At 43.7% G+C, this 20,166-nt stretch overlaps 1 protein-coding gene across 2 annotated transcripts in view; it reads right to left on the reverse strand.

Annotated features, from left to right (window-relative positions):
* Positions 1-12,862: 12,862 nt before the first annotated feature.
* Positions 12,863-20,166, reverse strand: part of NDUFAF2 (NADH:ubiquinone oxidoreductase complex assembly factor 2) — a 220,965-nt gene continuing 213,661 nt past the window's right edge. For both annotated transcript variants that reach the window (XM_077462682.1, XM_077462681.1), the window contains one exon: positions 12,863-13,394. In XM_077462682.1, the coding sequence (XP_077318808.1) occupies positions 13,158-13,394 (237 nt within the window). In that variant the 3' untranslated portion in view covers positions 12,863-13,157. The remainder of the gene's footprint in view (positions 13,395-20,166) is intronic.

The following is a 20,166-nucleotide window of genomic DNA, read 5'->3' on the forward strand; positions in this document are numbered from 1 at the left end:
GTCACTGACCCCCGGTATCCAGGTTAAATAAAGTAACCACGATTCCGGTAAAAGGGACTCCTGCATTCAAGGACCCTACTGACAGGAGATCCGAGGCAGTGGCCCAGTCCATGCTTACGGTAGTGGGGTCAGCATTACGACCTGTACTGGTCATGGCCTTGGGGTCACAGACACTTACTGAGTGGGCAAAGTTATTGCACCGTGAATTGGAGAAGCAACAGTCTCCCCCGATCTGTGTAGAATTAGCAGACCAGTTAGTGCATGGCCTTAAGTATGTATGTCTGTGATGCGGCCCTGGTTACAGTCCCCCTGCTCGCTAGAGCATCGGTATCAGCAGTAGTACTACGGTGCCTGATTTGGCTAAAGTGCTGGTCTGCCCAGGCATCTAAAAAGGCTCTGCCGGATTTCCCCTCCCTTGGTGAAAGGCAATTTGGAGCTTCGCTGGACGACATTATTAAGAATGTTACAGGTGGGAAGAGTACGTTACTCCCAAAGTCCAGGAAGGGTAAGGAGGCATGACGTAGGCAAGGGCACTCCTTTTTCCGCTCAGAAACTGCTTTTCTGCCCACCCGGGATGACAGGTAAGTGCTCCCAGTCCGACAGGGCATCTGCTGAAGGACAAAAACATCTCTGGTTTCGCAAGCTTGCAAGCAAAAATGCTACCGCATGAAGGTTTGCCCCCGCCCGACACTTGGACCTCACTGCTGTCCGACCAATGGGTCTGCGAACTGGTTTCAATGGGCTACAAGCTAGTTTCTTTCTTGTCCACCAAACAGATTTTTTTCCCTCCAGCATACATTTACTCCCGGCTCGCAGGAAAGCCCTGTTAGGGGCAGTAAAGGACCTGCTCATACGCAGGGTGATAATGCCTGTTCCAAGGCTGGAAAGGTTTCAGGGATTCTACTCCAATCTGTTTGTAGTCCCCAAAAAGGAAGGGGTACATCCAATCCTGGACCTGAAAGCCCTCAACTGCTTTGTTAAAGTAAAAAGGTTCAGAATGGAATCCGTTCACTCTGTGGTCGCTGCGCTCCATCAGGGGGACTTCCTGGGGTCTCTGGCTATCCAGGACATGTACTTGCACATACCCATATGCCTCAGGCATCAGAGGTTTCTGATAATAAAAATTATTCAATAATGTAATCAAATCCAAAAACACTGAAATTTGCTCATTTGCAGAATTGTCGCTGTCAATAGATTTAGTGTTTGACGGATCTCCCCACAAATCGCTATTGCTCAATTGTGCAAGTGATTCTAATTTATTATCGCTGTTTTTTAGCTGGTCTAAAATCACTTTTGACATAAAGGGACACTTTTTGGTTGCTATGGACAATCTCCAAATTCCAGGCAGAAAAAAACAGTATTCATAATATAGAAGTGCATGCAGGGCACTGGACAGACCACTAGGGACAAAGGGGATGTGTATTTTTTTCATACAGTACTGTAATCTGTAAGATTACAGTACTATGTGTATTGTGTATTTTTACTTTTTTGAATTTGGCGCCGATCTCCACTCCCATGCGTCGTAACGTCGCAGGGAACGGAGCTCGGCGTGAATCGAGCGGAGGACGACTCGCACACACAGCGGGGGGACATCGCTGGATCCAGGGGACAACGTAAGTAAGTCTCCCTGTATCCAGCGATGCGATCCAGAGTCTGGCTCCAGGTTACCGCTCGTGGTACTGAAATCCCAGCCCGAGCCAGACTCGGGTTTACCGCCAGGGAGGTTAAGGGAGGATGTGGCGATCACCATGCAAACTCTACAGAGGTTGGTTGGGTGCTGAACCTAAAGAAGTTGGTGCTCTTGCCGACTCAACGCCTGGAGTACCTGGGCTTATTGCTGGACTCCGTGGAAGCAAGAGTTTTTCTCCCTTCAGACAAGCTGCAGACTCTCCGGGCCGTGGTGAAGTTGTTGATGAACCGCAGGTGGTCGTCACTGCGCTTCTGCATGAGAGTTTTGGGCCTCATGGTAGCCTCCTTCGAGGCAGTACCGTATGCCCAATTTTACACTCCAGTCTTGCAGAAGGAGATCCTGTCAAAATGGGACAAATCTCTGTTATCCCTGGATCCGCAGATTCGGGTGAGCCAGTTAGTTAGGGATTCTCTTCTCTGGTGGCTGAGGTCTCCGGCTCTTCGGTCCAGGAGATCGTTCCTTCCTGTCCATTGGACGGTGATCACAACAGATGCCAGCCTGACCGGTTGGGGTGGAGTGCTGGGGGTACAGTCGACCCAGGGCCTTTGGTTGCGTGAAGAATCCTAGCTGTTGATCAATGTGCTCAAACTTCGGGCAATCAGGCTATGCCTCTCCACATGGTCAACGAGGCTACGGGGGCGTCCCATCAGGATCCAGTTGGACAACGCCATGGCGGTGGTATATGTCAACCATCAAGGAGGAACAAAGAGCTCAGCTGCAGCACGGGAGGTCGCCCACATCTTGCAGTGGGCAGAGCGACACGTGCCGGCCCTGTTGGCCATTTACATCTTGGGAGTAGAAAACTGGCAGGTGGGCTACCTAAGTTGCCAGATGCTGGACCCAGGAGAATGGTCATTGCATCCGGAGGTATTCAGGCTTCTTTGCCTGCGGTGGGGCACACCAGATGTGGATCTCTTGGCTCAATCGAAAGGTGCAGAGGTTTGTGTCCAGGACAAGAGACCCCTGGGCGGACGCGTCAGTCGCCTTGGTGGCAATATCGGCTGATTTATGCCTTTCCCCCACTCAAACTGCTGCTACGTCTGCTACACTGAGTGGATGCCGAGGGGATTCCAGTAATGCCGATCTCCCCAGATTGGCCTCGGCGTCCCTGGTACGCCGACCTAGTATGCCTGGTGGCGGATGCTCCTTGGCGGTTGCCGATATGAGAAGACCTCCTATTGCAAGGTCCAATACTCCATCCTGCTTTACCGTCGCTTGTTTTAATGGGGTGGTTATTGAAAACCAGGTACTAAAGGACCGAGGTCTGTCGGACTCTGTAATTTCCACTATGCTGAGGGCATGGAAATCTTCTTCTCTGAAGATTTACCATCGTACGTGAAAGGCCTACATCTCTATGTGTGAGATGGGGTGGCGTCCGCGCACTTATTAGGTTTCCAGAAACCTGCTGTTTTTACAGCGAGGAGTGGATCAGAAACTTGTCTTAAGCACCATCAAGGGACAGATATCAGCCTTGGCTGTCTTTTTCCAATACCCCTTGGCGTCTCACTCATTGGTAAGCACCTTTGTGCAAGGGGTTCGGCATGTAGTCCCTCCGGTTCGACCACTCCTACCTCCGTGGAATCTGAGCCTGGTGCTATAGGCACTTCAAAAACCACCGTTTGAGAACATTAGGAAGATTCCCTTGTTGACGCTTTCCCAGAAAGTTGTCTTTTTAGTGGCTATTAGATCTACCAGGAGAGTTTCTGAGTTGGCGGCCTTGTCTTGCAAGTTGCCCTATCCGGTTATCCACAGGGATAAGGCAGTGCTACGTCCACAACCCTCTTTTCTTCCAAAAGTGGTTTTGGCATTCCATCTCAATGAGGACATTGTATTACCATCCCTTTGTCCTAAGCCCACACATCCAAAAGAAGTTGCCCTACATTCCCCGGCCGTGGTCCAGGCTCTGAGTGTATATCTGTCTGCTGCGGCTCCCTTCCGGAAGTCAGACTGTTTGTTTCCTTGCCTGGTCCGAAAGAAGGTCTGGCGGTCTCGTTGACCACCATTTCCCGGTGGATCAGACAGATCGTGGTCCAGGCTTACTCCTTGAAGGGGCAGGTGCCCCCCTTTCCTGTCACGGCCCATTCCACCAGGGCAATTGGGACCTCCTGCGCTTTCCGACATCAAGCGTCTGTCTCCCAGGTGTGTAAGGCGGCGACTTGGTCGTCCCCTCACTTTCACAAAATTCTACAAAGTTGATGTAAGCGCATTTTTGGATGCTTGCTTTGCCGCAAAGTTTTGCAGGCGACTGTGTAAAGTTGCAATTTATGCTTTTTTATTTTTTAAAGAAAGTTACGTTTTTGTTGTAAATGCATTTTTGATGCATATGTTGGTTGCAAGTTCGTGTGCGACCGTTTCAGATGGCAACTCCTCTGTTGAGGTGTTCCTCTGGTTGTGGGTGAAGTTATTTTGTTAAAAAAATAAATAAAAAAAAAAGATGATCAGCGCAAACTATATACCTTTATATTACTACAAAGATGGAATATCCTTGTTTGATATGTATTCTAGAGCTGCAACTAACGATTATTTTGTCTGTTGACTAATCTAGCAATTTATTTTTTCAATTAGTCATCGACTATAACAATTATTTTTTTACTTAATCTTGTGTTTTTTTTTTGATTTGTAAAGTTATCCAAAGGATTAATTAGCTAAAGTACATAAAAAAAGGTAAGATAAAAGAATATAACTAGTACATATACATATATGTATATAGTTATATTCTTTTATCTTACCTTTACAAAAAATAAGTACATAAAAAAAAGGTAAGATAAAAAACTACATACATACATATATATTTATATAGATAGATATGTATGTTGTTATATCCTTTTATCTTAACTTTACAAAAAATAAGTACATAAAAAAAGGTAAGATAAAAGAATATAACTACATACAGTGGTGTGAAAAAGTGTTTGCCCCCTTCCTCATTTCCTGTTCCTTTGCATGTTTGTCACACTTAAGTGTTTCGGAACATCAAACCAATTTAAACAATAGTCAAGGACAACACAAGTAAACACAAAATGCAATTTGTAAATGAAGGTGTTTATTATTAAAGGTGAAAAAAAATCCAAACCATCATGGCCCTGTGTGAAAAAGTGATTGCCCCCCTTGTTAAAACATACTATAACTGTGGTTGTCCACACCTGAGTTCAATTTCTCTAGCCACACCCAGGCCTGATTATTGCCATACCTGTTCACAATCAAGGCATCACTTAAATAGGAGCTGCTTGACACAGTAAGGTCCACCAGAAGATCCTTAAAAGCTACACATCATGCCGAGACCCAAAGAAATTCAGGAACAATTGAGAAAGAAAGTAATTGAGATCTATCAGTCTGGAAAGGGTTATAAAGCCATTTCCAAAGCGTTGGGAATCCAGCGAACCACAGTGAGAGCCATTATCCACAAATGGTGAAGACATGGAACAGTGGTGAACCTTCCCAGGAGTGGCCGGCCGCCCAAAATTACCCCAAGAGCGCAGCGACGACTCATCCAAGAGGTCACAAAAGACCCCACAACAACGTCCAAGGAACTGCAGGCCTCACTTGCCACAGTTAAGGTCAGCGTTCATGCCTCCACCATCAGGAAAAGACTGGGCAAAAATGGCCTGCATGGCAGAGTTCCAAGGAGAAAACCACTGCTGAGCAAAAAGAACATCAAAGCTCGTCTCAATTTCTCCACAACACATCTTGATGATCCCCAAGACTTTTGGGACAACATTATGTGGACCGATGAGACAAAAGTGGAACTCTTTGGAAGGTGTGTGTCCAAGTATATCTGGCGTAGAAGGAACACTGCATTTCATAAAAAGAACATTATACCAACAGTAAAATATGGTGGTGGTAGTGTGATGGTCTGGGGCTGTTTTGCTGCTTCAGGACCTGGAAGACTTGCCGTGATAAAAGGAACTATGAATTCTGCTGTCTACCAAGAGATCCTGAAGGAGAATGTCCGACCATCTGTTCGTGTAATCAAGCTGAAACGAACTTGGGTTCTGCAGCAGGACAATGATCCTAAACACACCAGCAAGTCCACCACCGAATGGCTGAAGAAAAACAAAATGAAGACTTTGGAGTGGCCTAGCCAAAGTCCTGACCTGAATCCTATTGAGATGTTGTGGTATGACCTTAAAAAGGCTGTTCATGCTCGAAAACCCTCTAATGTAACTGAATTAGGACAATTCTGCAAAGATGAGTGGGCCAAAATTCCTCCAGGACGCTGTAAAAGCCTCATTGCACGTTATCGCAAACGCTTGGTTGCAGTTGTTGCTGCTAAGGGTGGCCCAACCAGTTATTAGGTTTAGGGGGCAATCACTTTTTCACACAGGGCCATGATGGTTTGGATTTTTTTTCACCTTTAATAATAAACACCTTCATTTACAAATTGCATTTTGTGTTTACTTGTGTTGTCCTTGACTATTGTTTAAATTGGTTTGATGTTCCGAAACACTTAAGTGTGACAAACATGCAAAGGAACAGGAAATGGGGAAGGGGGCAAACACTTTTTCACACCACTGTATATGTATGTATGTATGTACTAGTTATATTCTTTTATCTTACCCTATTTTTTATGTTCTGTTTTTATTTTCTGTTCAGATGTTCATGAATGTTTATAATGTATTTTTTACAATGCTTTTTTTTTTTTTTTTTTTTAAGGTGAAGGGTGTGTGGGGACAGTGTCTGTGTTTTTTTAAAATAATTTTTTTTATTATTTATTGCAATGTTTTTTTATCAGCCCTGTTGGGGGGGCTATGGTGAGATATCAGGAGTCTTAACAGACCTCTGACATCTCCCATTTGAGACAGGGAAAGGGACTAGGGACACAGATTCCCCATTCCCTTTCTCTGTAGCCTCCGCTGCATTGATAATGAATGGAGAGAAGACAGCGGCTTCTCTTCATTCATTAACTGAGACATCGTAATCACAGGATGTTACAATGTTTCAGTTATGTGAATGGACAGAGTCAGTGGTCACTGACTCTGTCCATTCAGAAAACTAAGGAGCCGGGTTTCCCGGCTCCTACCTCTGCTCTCCATCCTGAGATACCGAGGGGGGCGGCAGCATGGAGGGGGGAGAAGAGAGGGGAACAGATGCACGGAGGGGGACACCCACGGAGAAGAGAGGGAGTCAGGGAGCAGCATGGAGGGGGACAGATGCACGGAGGAGAGCGGGAGACACGGAGCAGCATGGAGGGGACAGAAGCACAGAGGAGAGCGGGAGACACGGAGCAGCATGGAGAAGGACGGATGGGGACTGGAGGAGGATAGGGGACAGTCAGCAGGGACCATGTGTGGGAGAGAAGCACCGTGCTGAAAGTCGCGGTGGGGGTGTATTGACCTGCAACTCGCAACGTGTGACACATCGACACCTTTTTACGCACGTCGGCGTATTTTCGTAGTCGACGTAATTGATTACGTCGACTCATCATGGCAGCTCTAATGTATTCTACCTCAAAGATAAAGTGCAATAAATCAATAATTATACCAATACTAATGGTGAATCCTAATGCAAATTGCTGCTGTGCATGCAACTATTTAGCTGCTGTGCAAACTACGCAAATAAATTATTTGCTGTGCATGCAATTATTTAGCTGCTGTGCAAACTGCTACTTTGTAAACTACGCAAATAAATTATTTTCAAAAAATGCGCAACACATTACCATAAATTCATAAAGTGAATAAAATAGCTGCTGTTGTGCAGATAATTAAAACAATTACCGTATTTATCGGCGTATAACGCGCACTTTTTTCCCCTTAAAATCAGGGGGAAATCGCGGGTGTTTGTTATACGCCGATCCTCCACGATTTCTGGGCGGCTTTCAGGCGCCTTTGGTCCTTCTCAGCGGCTTTCGCCCACCTTCGGCCCTTTTCGCGGCTTTCGGCCGCCTTCGGCCCTTTTCGCGGCTTTCGCCCGCCTCCGGCCCTTCTCGGCGGCCCAAAAACCGCAGAGAAGGGCCAAGAGCGCCCGAAAGCCGCGAGTACGGCCGAAGGAGGCCTAAAGCCGCCGAGTACGGCCGAGAACTACCGGGCACCGCCAAGATATGATATTCCATCTTTGTAGAAATATATGGTATATAGTTTGCGCTGATCACCTTTTTTATTTATTTTTGTTCAAGTGCATGGTATGAGGTCTAGCAGCAATCTAACCGACATACCACATTCAGATATTTTTCACTTTGATAGCGCAAGGGAACCCCATTTTTTTTTCTATATCCACAGTTATTTTGTTGCCGTTTCCACCCCTAGTTTTGACACTGCTTGGGGACGTCCCTACGGTCAAGATTTAAAGGAGCTGTGTCCACCTATGAACTTCAGAGAAAATAGGATTTTTGTACTCACCGTAAAATCCTTTCTCTGAAGTTCATTGACAGACACGGCACCCTCCCCTCCTATTTTACATGGTACTGCTTGTTGACATACTGAGCTGCAGGAAGCAGGCTGAAGGGTTATAGCCAAAGGGACTGCCCCCTGGGCAGAGCTATGCAATTTTGCTGTTTTTACATGTGTTACATATTCTGCCTAGTCCTCTCCTGAAGGTGGCGTGATAACCCTATGGTCAAGATTTAAAGGAGCTGTGTCCGTCAAATAACTTCAGAGAAAAGGATTTTACGGTGAGTACAAAAATCCTATTTTTTTTTTGTTTCTCCATCGGAATGGCTTGACACTCGTTAAACCAGAAATGGTTATCAGCTTTGCCCAGATTTTTCAATTCACATATTCACTTATGTACACATGATCAGAAATTTCTCCAGCAAAAGTCTGATATGAGATTTTGGTTGGAAATTCGACTGTGTGTATGCTCCATCGGACTTTGGCTGGCGGAATTTCTGTCAGAAAAAGATTGAGAGCAGGTTCTCAATTTTTCCGCCGGAAAAAGTTCCGACCGTCTGTAGCAATTCTGACATGTAAAATTCCTTTGCATGCTCAGAAACAATTGGACGCATACTTGGAAGCATTGAACTTCATTTTCTCGGCTCGTCAGTGTTGTACGTCACCACGTTCTTGATAGTCAAAAGTTCAGAGAACTTCTGTGTGACTGTGTATGAGCGGAAATCCGTTGGAAAGATTTTTCCCACAGAAATTCAGCCCCTGTGTACGGGGCAGAGTTTAAAGATTCAGGTAAAATAAAAAATGTATTTTATTTTTTTTCTTTGGCAACAATGATATATTATAGTGGCAGTATATATTCCAGCCCCCCCTCCATTTTCTGTCACAGTATTGAATACAATTCTGGAGAGAATTGTACCACATTTTCCAGCAAAATTACTTTTCATGGGAAACGTTCATTCTGTTTCTTCTCCAGAGTTGGGTAGGCCTAGGTTACCGAAAAAATATTATACAGAACTTCAGAATTGGGCAGAGGCGGCTGGCCTTATAGAAGTTTGGCAGTGGAGGAACTTGGATAAATGACTGTATACATGTTTCTCCACCTCCTATAAAACTTCTTCACCTATAGACTAATTTGGCAGTGGTAACAGACATCATAGAAGCCACATATTTACCTAGTGGCCCGTCGACCACTGTCCTTTGACTCAGTTCGCTTTCCTGCATCTAGAAATGCATCATGGCGATTAGGACCGCACTGCCATTCATAAACATCCAGTTATAGCAGAAAAGATGCCATCTCTGATAATTGAGTATTGTGAAAATAATATGGGATCATCCTCTCCAAATGTTCCAAGGGATGCCTTTAAAGCGGGAGTCCGCCGGGACTCTGCGTTTTTTTTTTTTTTTTTAAAAGCCAGCAGCTACAAATACTGCAGCTGCTGACTTTTAAAATAGTGACACTTACCTGTCCAGCGCGCCCGCGATGTCGGCACCCGAAGCCGATCTCTAGATCGTCTCTCGGGTGCTGCCGCCACCATCTTGGGTATGGGAATCAGGAAATGGAGCCTTTCGGCTTCATTTCCCGGTTCCCTACTGCGCATGCGCGAGTCACGCTGTGCAATAAGGACGGTCCCCGCTGCCTCTGGGATCTGTGTGTTTCCCAGCAGGCAGCGGGGCACTTGCGGAAAGGGGCGGGCACTTGCGGAAAGGGGGGTTATCTATGCCTCTTTCCGCAGAGAGCTATCCCGGAAGTGGGTGCAGATACCTGTACTGTACAGGTATCTGCACCCCCTCCCCCCTGAAAGGTGCCAATTGTGGCGCTGGAGGGGGGGAGGGTTCCGATGAGCGGAAGGTCCATTTTAGGGTGGACCTCCGCTTTAAGGCAGTTTTTCGGGGTCAAAATATTTCTGTTATAGCGGCACTTTGGCAGGAATAATCGGCCAATACCCAGTCTATATAAAAATTTGTAGCGTTTTAGAAGGAAGCCTATGGGTTAGACCCTAGTATTACAAATTCTGAATTATTAATGACTGCTCAACATGATCCTAATTTGCATATGGCCGAGGTGACTAGATTAGATTATACAATAAAAAAGTTTCCACTCCAGAAGATATTTTAGAGACCTTTACTCAATATTATATTTCCCTATATACCTCTTCTCTCCCTTCCGACTTCCACCTGGGAGACCTGTCCATTCTTTTAGATCAGGTGGTGTTGGGTTAGTTGCCAGGGAGAGAGACATCTTAGTCCTTCCTATTAAAGAGGAGGTCATAAGGGCCATATGATCTTATCCGAGTAGGAAGGCTCCAGGTCCGGACAAACTCCCTATTGATTTTTATAAAATGAATGGAGAATTTTTAGCTGCAAAGCCTGCAGAATTATATACAAGATGTTTGATAGATGGGGCCCTCCCAGACTCTGAGATATGCCTATATCCTTCCGAGTCACAAGGCATCCAAAGACCTAAAGCTGTGCTCTTCTTATAGGCCTATAGCCTTACTAAATATTGATGTTAACATTTTGACAAAATTACTTACTAGTAGAATACAACACCTCAGATCACCCCAGAGGACGGCTGTTTAGTTGAAATGCGTCGGGTGGACCCCCTTACAGACATCGCTACTTTCTGACTATGTTATTACGATTGAACCAAATGTGAGTGTAATTTTATTATTATTTTTTAATAAATTGGATGTTAAAACGGTATCACGCTATGCTAGTTTTCTACTTCCATGGTCTTTGATACCTGAGCCCCCTATTTTCGTGGGATGAGCACTATAGGAGGATCGCTACGGATGATTTCATGACCTGAAGACTTGCGGGAGATTACATACTAGATGTATGATTATCTGGTTTGCTAACCTACAGGCCCATATGACTCGAGAGGCGTAAGCCTTCCTCTGAGTCCACGTCATTTGGTAAGCCTCCTCTCCCCTTCTTTATCACGGTGGTGGTGGTATTATTCTACACATCAGAAGTTGAATTTCACCTTTTTTCACGTCACCTCAAGTTTGGAATTGTGATTGATATTACAAATTTCAAGGACTGTTAGACGTTCACTTGATGGACTATATATGTTAAATTAATTTTATTTACCTTAATCTTTTGTGTGCATGAGGTTCATGCACTCTTCCACCTGGGAGTAAGATCTCTTAATATACAACGGAATTTACACATAATTTCTTTTTTTTGAAGTGTATGTAATTTTCTTTGCTTGAATTAGTGCCTTACTGGTTCATGTGGTTTGTTGCCACCTAAGCGCCACACTTTTTTGTTTTAACACCTCAGATCAAATCGGATTTATGCCCCAAAGGATGACCGACCTTAATCTGTGTAGACCTTTTAATAATATACATATACAACATGTAAGTGAAGGTTAAAGAACAGTGGCTTCTTTGGATATAGAGAAGGCCTTCAACACTGTTGAATGGTCTTTTCTATGGGAAGTACATAGATGGATGGGATTTCCATTAGTGTTCATCTCTTGGTTGCAGGTACTCCATTAGAACCTCATGTCAACTGTAAATATTTTGTTATTTTTATTAATAAAAATGCCATAAATCTATCCCCTATTTTGTAAACACTATAACTTTTGCACAAACCAATCAATCGCTTACCAAAAATAAGTATAAGAATACGTATCAGACTCAGCTGTGGAAAAACATTTTTTTTATATATTTTTGGGGAATGCGGTTTTTTCAAAATTGTCGCTCTTTTTTGGTTTATAGCGCAAAAAATAAAAACCGCAGGGGTGATCAAATACCATCAAAAGAAAGCTCTATTTGTGAGGAAAAAAGGACATCAATTTTGTTTGGGAGCCATGTCGCACGACCACGCAATTGTCAGTTAAAGCGACAGCGCGGAATCGCAAAAAGTGCTCTGGTCAGGAAGGGGGTAAATTCTTCCGGGGCTGAAGTGGTTAAGGGCTACCTCCAGCTTTACCTCCCACATCCAAAGCAGCCCCTCCATGACAATGTGCAGGGGTTCTTCTCTCCTGGTGCCACTGTCACTTTTGAATTTTGCATGACTCCGCCCAAACAAGTATGCTATTTATTCACACAGATCTGTGAGTTAATAAATAAACTAAAAGTCCCATGTGCCACAGCAGCAGATAGACTTATAATGTGGTAATCAGCACACTCCAAGTCCATTGACACTTCATTTAGCGCTCTTACTAAAATCCCAATACAAAAGTACAGGCAGGGAGATTGTGGGACCTTTGCAGGCTCCTATGGAAAAAAAAAAAAAATGCAATTTTTTTTTTCACTGCAAAAACGTGCATTTATGGTTAAGGTGAATTCCAATAAAAAGTGGCAAAACATCTATCCAAAACAAAACAAAAAGTTTTGATTGGAATTGGGATTAAAATTACCCTGCAAATCACTTGGGCTCCTGTTTTACTCTTTGGAGGCATCGATATCCCAGTGCAGCAGGTGATGTTGGATCCTTAACATTTATTTAACAAACAATAGGGTGAGGGGACTCAAATAGGTGTGCTCCTTTATATCATGGGTTTAAATTACCCACATCTGTCTCATCAACATACATTACAATTCAAATGTAAATTTATTGGTATATATTTTTCTGTTGATGTATTTGTATACTATTATATTGCTCTTTTGTAGTGAACCGCTATGCAATACTCTAGCAAAATCTCTTGGCGAAACATGTAGATATTAATACACTGCAGCAGTACTGTATGAATAAATCCGTTTTCGATGTTTTTTTATCTGAAAAAATATTTTAATGATTATAATAATTTTTTTTTTATATTACATTATGTGCATGGCACCTTTAAAATCCCGTCTCTACCTCCTTAGTAACTTGTAGAAATAAGGATGAAAATGAGGGCTGAACAGATACATGTATTTTATTAGCAGAATGATTAACATGTTTAAATTTCTATGAAAAATTCCCCATTTTACCTTTTTAACATACAAGAACACAAGCTAAGAATTGTTATTTTTAACTCAGTACTATAGAAAGCACATAGCTTTTGGCTTGAGCTTTGCTTATTGGATAACTAGCTCAATAATCAAAAGATTTTGATGTTACCAATATTGTACATTTTTGCTTTCAGTAGACATATTAAAACAGAAATTTGTTTGAGGACAAGGAAGCACATTCCTGTTTTCCAGAAGCTTTGGCTACTTTTTCTGTGGGTTCCAAGAGCCAGGTTCAAATGTGCTACCAGTACTAGATGGTTCTTCAGAGGCGGCGTGTTTGCTATACACTGGAGCAGAGGCATGTCCTTTAATCTGTGTTTTCACTGGATTGTTGAGAAGTACTTTGTCTTCGATGCCCTGCAGAAGTTGTTCCTGCTGGATAAGAGCCTGTGCTTTGGCACCTACTTCCCGTCTTGCTTGCTCATTCCTAAGGATTTCCTGATATGAAAAACAATATCTAATTAAAAACATTTCAGGTGCATGTGTGAACATGAAAAGGACATTTCATTTATATTTTGAATGTGAGGAATGCTGCTGGTAACTGGGTAGTTTAAAGTGAACTTCAGTTTGGATACAAATTTACATGATTTGATGTTGTGTACTCTGAATATTCATCATTTGATTTACAAGTTGTAGAAGTTGTCTTTCCACCTAAATAAACAAATGTATAAGCATTATAAGAGCTAGAAAATAAATCTAAAAAATAAAACATATTATAATTTTTCTGGGTAAAGAACTCTATAGTTTTCCTGTAGGTAATATTTCTAAGTAGCCAATGAACTTTTACATTTTTCACGTATTAACTCTTAGTATATGCTAGTATACCCCAGTAGATTTTTTTCGTTCACCCAAAACTGACAGGAGGAGCCGCTGTATAACTATTTGATCTCCCCTCTTGTGCCATCTTGTTCTGACATGGGAGACTGTCCCCCCAGAACACTCCATTCAGCGCCCTCAGACATTGGCTGCAGTACACACAGGCCGAATGTCAGCCCATTTCTATGGAGCCGGCAGATGCCGCCCAACATCCAGCCCGTGTGTGCTAGGTTTAAAGTAGACATGTCAGTAACAAGTCTGCCAAGGAAACACCCTGCCAACCACCATAAAAAAACAATGTGCCAATATTGATTGGTTAAACTTGTCAGTACTTTTTTTTTTCCCCCAACAGTATTATTGTTCCATGTTATTGGCATAAATCACAAAAGTAAGCAATAGCGAAAATTTAGAGGATACATGAAAGGTTTAGTTCAGTAGCATAGTAGTTAAATTGTACATTTATAATAAAACATATCTACAGTTGTGCTTCTAAGTTTACATACCCTGGCAGAATTTATGATTTCTTGGCCATTTTTCAGAGAATAGGAATGATAACACAAAAATGTTTCTTTCACTGATGGTTAGTGTTTGGCTGAGCCATTTATTATCAATCAACCGTGTTTACTCTTTAAATCATAATGATAACAAGAAACTACCCAAATGACCCTGATCAAAAGTTTACATACCCTGGTGATTTTGGCCTGATAACATGCATGAACGTTGACCCAAAGGGGTTTGAATGGCTATTAAAGGTAACCATCCTCACCTGTGATCTGTTTTCTTGTAATATGTGTGTGTATAAAAGGTCAATGAGTTTCTGGACTTCTGACAGACCCTTGCATCTTTCATCTTTGTCCCGCAAGTGCACCGCCCCAGTGTGAAAGCACTCGGGCTTTCACACTGGGGAGGCACGAGAGACAGTTTTCAGGCGCTTTACAGGCACTATTTCTAGCGCTAAAACGCCTGAAAACCACCTTTAGTGTGAAAGCAGCCTAATGCCTCATAGACACGATCGGACTTTGTCAACAAAACCGTGGATTTTTGTTCGAAGGATGTTGACTCCAACTTGTCTTGCATACACGCGGTCACATAAATGTTGGCCAACAATTACGAACATAGTGACGTACAAGACGTAATTGATATCTTCATTACGAACGCTAGTTTTACAAGATCGAGCGCTTCCGGCTTGTGCTCGATTTCCCCAGCATGCATGGACTTTTGTGCAATAGACTTGTGTACACACGATTGGAAAGTCCAACACAAAAATTTGTTGGCGGAAAATCTGAGAACCTGCTAGCTATCATTTGTTGGCGGAAAGTCCGACAACAAATGTCCGATGGAGCATACACACGGTCAGACTTTCCACCAATAAGCTCACACCCAACATTTGTTGTCGGAAAATCCGATCGTGTGTATGTGGCATTACAGTTATGCCGCGGACACACGATCAGACTATCCGCCGGACTTTCCGAACGAGCGGACTTGCACACACACAAACTTTTCCGGTGGACTAGGTCCGGCGGGCAATCCACCAGACTTTCCAAATGAAGGGACTTGCCCACACACGGACTAAAGTCCGTTCGTTTTGAACGTGACTTCAGGCATGACGGGACTAGCGAAGGAAGTCAATGTCGCCACTTCCATCGGCGAGATTGACACCTTGCGAGCTCCGTCGCCTGGTATGGGTTTTAAGGGTAACCCCTACTCTGAAAAACGGCGTGGGGATCCCCCAAAGTCCATACCAGACCCTTATCCAAGCACACAGCCCAGCCGGTCAGGAAATGTGGCGGGCACGAGCGAGCGCCTCCCCCCTTCTGAACCGTACCAGGCCACGTGCCCCCACCCCAAAGCACCTTGTCCCCATGTTGATGAGGACAAGGGCCTCTTCCCAACAACCCTGGCCGTTGGTTGACCGGGGTCTGCGGGCGGGGGCTTATTGGAATCTGGGAGCCCCCTTTAATAAGGGTGCCTCCAGCTCCCGACCCCCACCCTATGTGAATGAATATGGGGTACATCGTACCCCTACCCATTCACCTGGGGGAAAAGTGGTAATAAAAAAAACACACAACACAGGTTTTTAAAATAGTTTATTAGGCAGCTCCGGGGGTCTTCTTCCGACCTCGGGGGTCTTCTTGCCGGGCTCCTCTACTATTTTCTGCTCTTTTGCTTTCTCGTTTGTCGTCGCCGCCGACTGGGGGTCTTCCGACTGCCTAATAAACTATTTTAAAAACCTGTGTTGTGTGTTTTTTTATTACCACTTTTTCCCCCCAGGCCCAGGTGAATGGGTAGGGGTACGATGTACCCTATACTCATTCACATAGGGTGGGGGGCCCCCTTATTAAGGACTTTAGGACTTCCAAAATCAGGAATTAGTCTACAGACAATTATAGAATATTATATTTTACATTTCTTAAATGTGTTATTTTACCAAATTACATTTTCCATCCATTCTCACAATTACTCTATAGAATGACAAATATTGTGCATTGCTTAGGAAGATTAGGCCATAAAGAATATAATTTGCTTGCTGTGAGGAACACAGACAGTTCAGAAACCTCCATACTATATTGGACCAATATTTTTAAAGTTTTTTCCAATCATAAGAACTCCTAAAGGGAAATCATTTAGTATATAAAAGTGGAGATAACCATCCATGTGAGACTGACTCTTACTAAAACAATGCGAATAAATGGGTTTGTATTCCTCATTTTATTTATAATTTTATGAAAAAGTCCACCCAGTGATGGCAACGATCTGCCAGTTACTGCAAAGCTCTAAGGGCTTTACAAAGCAATTTGTTGCTTATGATGGCAGTAAAATACAGAAGGGAGACCAGTCTACATTGTGATTGAAAGAATCCAAACACATTTTGCGTTTTAATTATTATAATTGATCAAAGGTTGTTTGCTTCGAAATTGAATTTGAAAAAAATTAGGGCTGACATTGATTTGGCAACTGTTTACATTTCAGCTGGCAGTAGCACAAAAAAAAACGTTTTTTTTTCTACAGCCTCTCTTGGATGCTCTTTGCTGTTCTGAGCAGAACTCCCGCTGTGGCCTAACTGTAACTTGCTAGTTTTGGATAGATCAAAGTATATTATGATGGGCATAAAGGTATTTGTAGTTCCATATAACTTTGTGTGAAGATCTTCCAAGCCGCTGCCTTTAGAGCTGCAACAGCAATCCTCTGGAGCGCAGGCATGGCCCACTCCCAGCCAGCAAAGTCCAAGCACATGGTTACAGAAGCCTGCACAACTGATAATATACTTTATTTTAACTATCAGTAGACAACAGGAGCCAGTAATCATCTGAAACAAACACTTCAATATAATATATGGCCAAAAGTTTGTGAAAACCAGATCACATTTATTTCTTTATCGTACATCACGGGACATAAAGCCATAGTAGTTACTATATGGGTTATAGGCCACCTTTAGGTGATGGACACTGGCACACCCTAAGACAGGAAGTTCACTCCCTATATAACCCCTCCCACTACTGGGAGTACCTCAGTTTTTCTGCCAGTGTCTTAGGTGTTGGTCACAAGTAAAGATGCTGTGCTGTGCTAAAGGTGCCGTGCTGAGCTCCACTGGAATATTTCTTTGCTTTGGCAAGCTATGCAACCGGATCCATTCAAAGTGTCTTTTCAGGCCGAATTGAATAGTACCCAGTCCTCGTGGCGGAAGAAACGAGGTTTAGCCCGTAACTCTTCTCTCTTTAGAAAGCTGGACCCTGGGATCCAGTGCTTTCGTTTTTTAGCCATATATTTCCCGGCGGGGTGCTTTACGGGTCCAGGGGTGTGGATAACCGATAAAAAGGGGTCCCGGTCCCTGAAGGTTTTTTTTAACAGATCCCATGTGGAGGGTGAAGATTGGGTCTGTTGGTTTTACCACAGAAGCCCTGCGGCGGGATAAGGTAAGTGGAGATTCCTAAGGAATTTTCAATTTTTCTATGGTTGTCTCCTTTAAAAGTAAATGTTGTCATGCCTAAAGTCACCACTGGGGGCTGTATAGAACACGTACCTTGTTCATGCTTTTCTTAGACTGCACTGTCTTTTAATTTAATTACTTTTTATTGAAAAAATTTTTTTTACATAAAACGTAGTTTTCCAAACATAGAAAAAAAGTATATATCACGACAAAAATTACAAATTCTTTCATCAAAAATTTACCTAACAATGCAGGCGTAGTCATACATGACACTCTAGTTGTCCCTGACCCGCCTGCTAAACTCCCCCCCCCCCCCCAATACCCCATTCTACGAACACGTGCTGCTAGCTCCGGCCAGACCTATTCTGGCTAGCCGGCAGGGGGATGGCAGATCACTTCGGGGACAGGAGTAAGGAGCATCAAAGAAGCTCCCAAGCCACACCAAGCCCAAACCGAGTGAGTGCGCGTTAAGTCTTATCCTCTGCTATCTCATCCAGGGGGTAGCCAATATCTCTCAACCATGGATTCCATAGCGCCTTAAATTTTTTTAGGTTATTTTGTCTAATAAGCATTGCTCGTTCACACCAAATTGTAGAATTTATGGCATTTACCCATGCTTGTAGTACTGGGGGGCTTTTTGCCTGCCAGTTCATCGCAATTAGCCGTCTGGCCTGATACAGGCATCTTAATATGGATATCTTTGTTACAGCAGAAATTCTACCCCCTTCCATGAACCCTAATAGACAAGTCTTAGCTTCTGGTTTCAGGGTGGTATTAAAGGTCCTGTTAATTCTATGTACAATTTCTATCCAGTACCGATACAGTTTTGGGCACTTCCATACCATATGAAGAAGATCCCCTGGCGCCCCACATCTGGGGCAATCACCATTAGATTTTCTACTTATCTTCCACATTTTTTTAGGGGTATAATATGCCCTGTATATAAAAAGCTTGTGGGACATACGCTGCGATGGAGAGATAGACACCAGGTTCCCCTGTGCTAGGGTCTCGTCCCATTGCTCTTGCCTAATTGGTCCCAGGTCTACCACCCATCCCCTTCTACTCTTGTCGGGTCCCTCTCCTTTCAAAACTTTATCCTTGAGTTTTATATATAGCCTGGAAATCTGACCCTTTGATAGCCTTTGATCGAGGAGTCCCTGAAACAGGGGGGTCTTCATCCTCTCAATAGTGAGTGTGCCATACTGTGCTTGTATCCCATGCCTCACTTGCAGATATATATATAAAATGTTTTATTAGAGATACCAAATTCCTGCCGAAGATCTTCAAAAGATTTCATAAGGTTCCCCTGGTAGAGATGCACTAGCCTGCTAATCCCCCTCCTCTCCCACTCCAGGGACCTATCTATGCTATGTAATTCAGCCAATTCTCCATTGTTCCATAAGGGGGTATACTCAGTTACTCCCTCATAGCCCAGGAGTTGCTTAGTTATCTGCCATACTTTCCTCGCCAGAGCATTAGTAGGGCATTTACAAGCAAATGAGTTGGCCTCCAAAACTTCAGCTAAGGTTTTATGATATGCTTTGTCGGTCATCAATTTATGGTTTGGACAACCACCCCCTTCAAGTCCAGCCCCAGTTAAATGCTGGAGCTGGGCTGATAGAAAGTATGTTCTTGGATGCGGTATCGCTACTCCTCCCTTTTCTGCAGGGAGCTGCAACGTCTGCAGCCGAATCCGAGGCTGTCTCTTCTTCCATATTAATTCACGAATCAGTACCTCCAATCTGTTAAACCACTTCTGGTTAATCCAGATTGGGGAATTATGGAGAATGTATAAAATCTGTGGCTGCCAAATCATTTTTACTAAGTTGCAGCGTCCCGCCACAGACAGGGGGAGACGACACCAGTTATTAACCTTCTGCTTCAATTTCGCCAGTAATGGTACCAGGTTCTCCTCAACATACTGATTTATATCTCTAGAAATCCAGACACCCAAGTATTTTAGCTTGGGCACCACTTCTAATCCCGAAACTGTAGGCAATGTTAAGTCTCCAGACCCCGACAATGGCATAAGGGCTGATTGCTCCAGTTAATGACCAAGCCTGATTGTTGCCCAAATTCCTCCATCAACTGCACTACGTTGTTCAGAGTAGAGCCCATATCACCAATAAAAAAACAGGACATCGTCTGCAAATAAGGCCATCTTCTCCTCCTCAGGTCCGCGCCGGAATCCCTGGATGTCCGGGCGCGATCTCGCCAGCACAGCCAGGGGTTCTATAGCCAGCACGAACAGGAGGGGAGACAACGGGCACCCCTGCCTCGTACCCCTTTCTAGGTGAAACGTATCGGAAAATAGGGTCCCCATTTTAATCTTTGCCCTAGGTCCCCTATAGAGTAACTTTACCCATTGGATAAATAAGGGGCCAAAGCCAAAGCGTTCCAATACGCCCCAAAGATAACCCCACTCCAGGCTATCAAAGGCTTTAGTAGCGTCTAAAGCTAATATGG

Source organism: Lithobates pipiens, unplaced genomic scaffold, assembly GCF_037356315.1.
Source record: "Lithobates pipiens isolate NorthernLeopardFrog02 unplaced genomic scaffold, aLitPip1_a1.2 Scaffold_3, whole genome shotgun sequence".
In the NCBI taxonomy this organism is placed as follows: domain Eukaryota; kingdom Metazoa; phylum Chordata; class Amphibia; order Anura; family Ranidae; genus Lithobates; species Lithobates pipiens.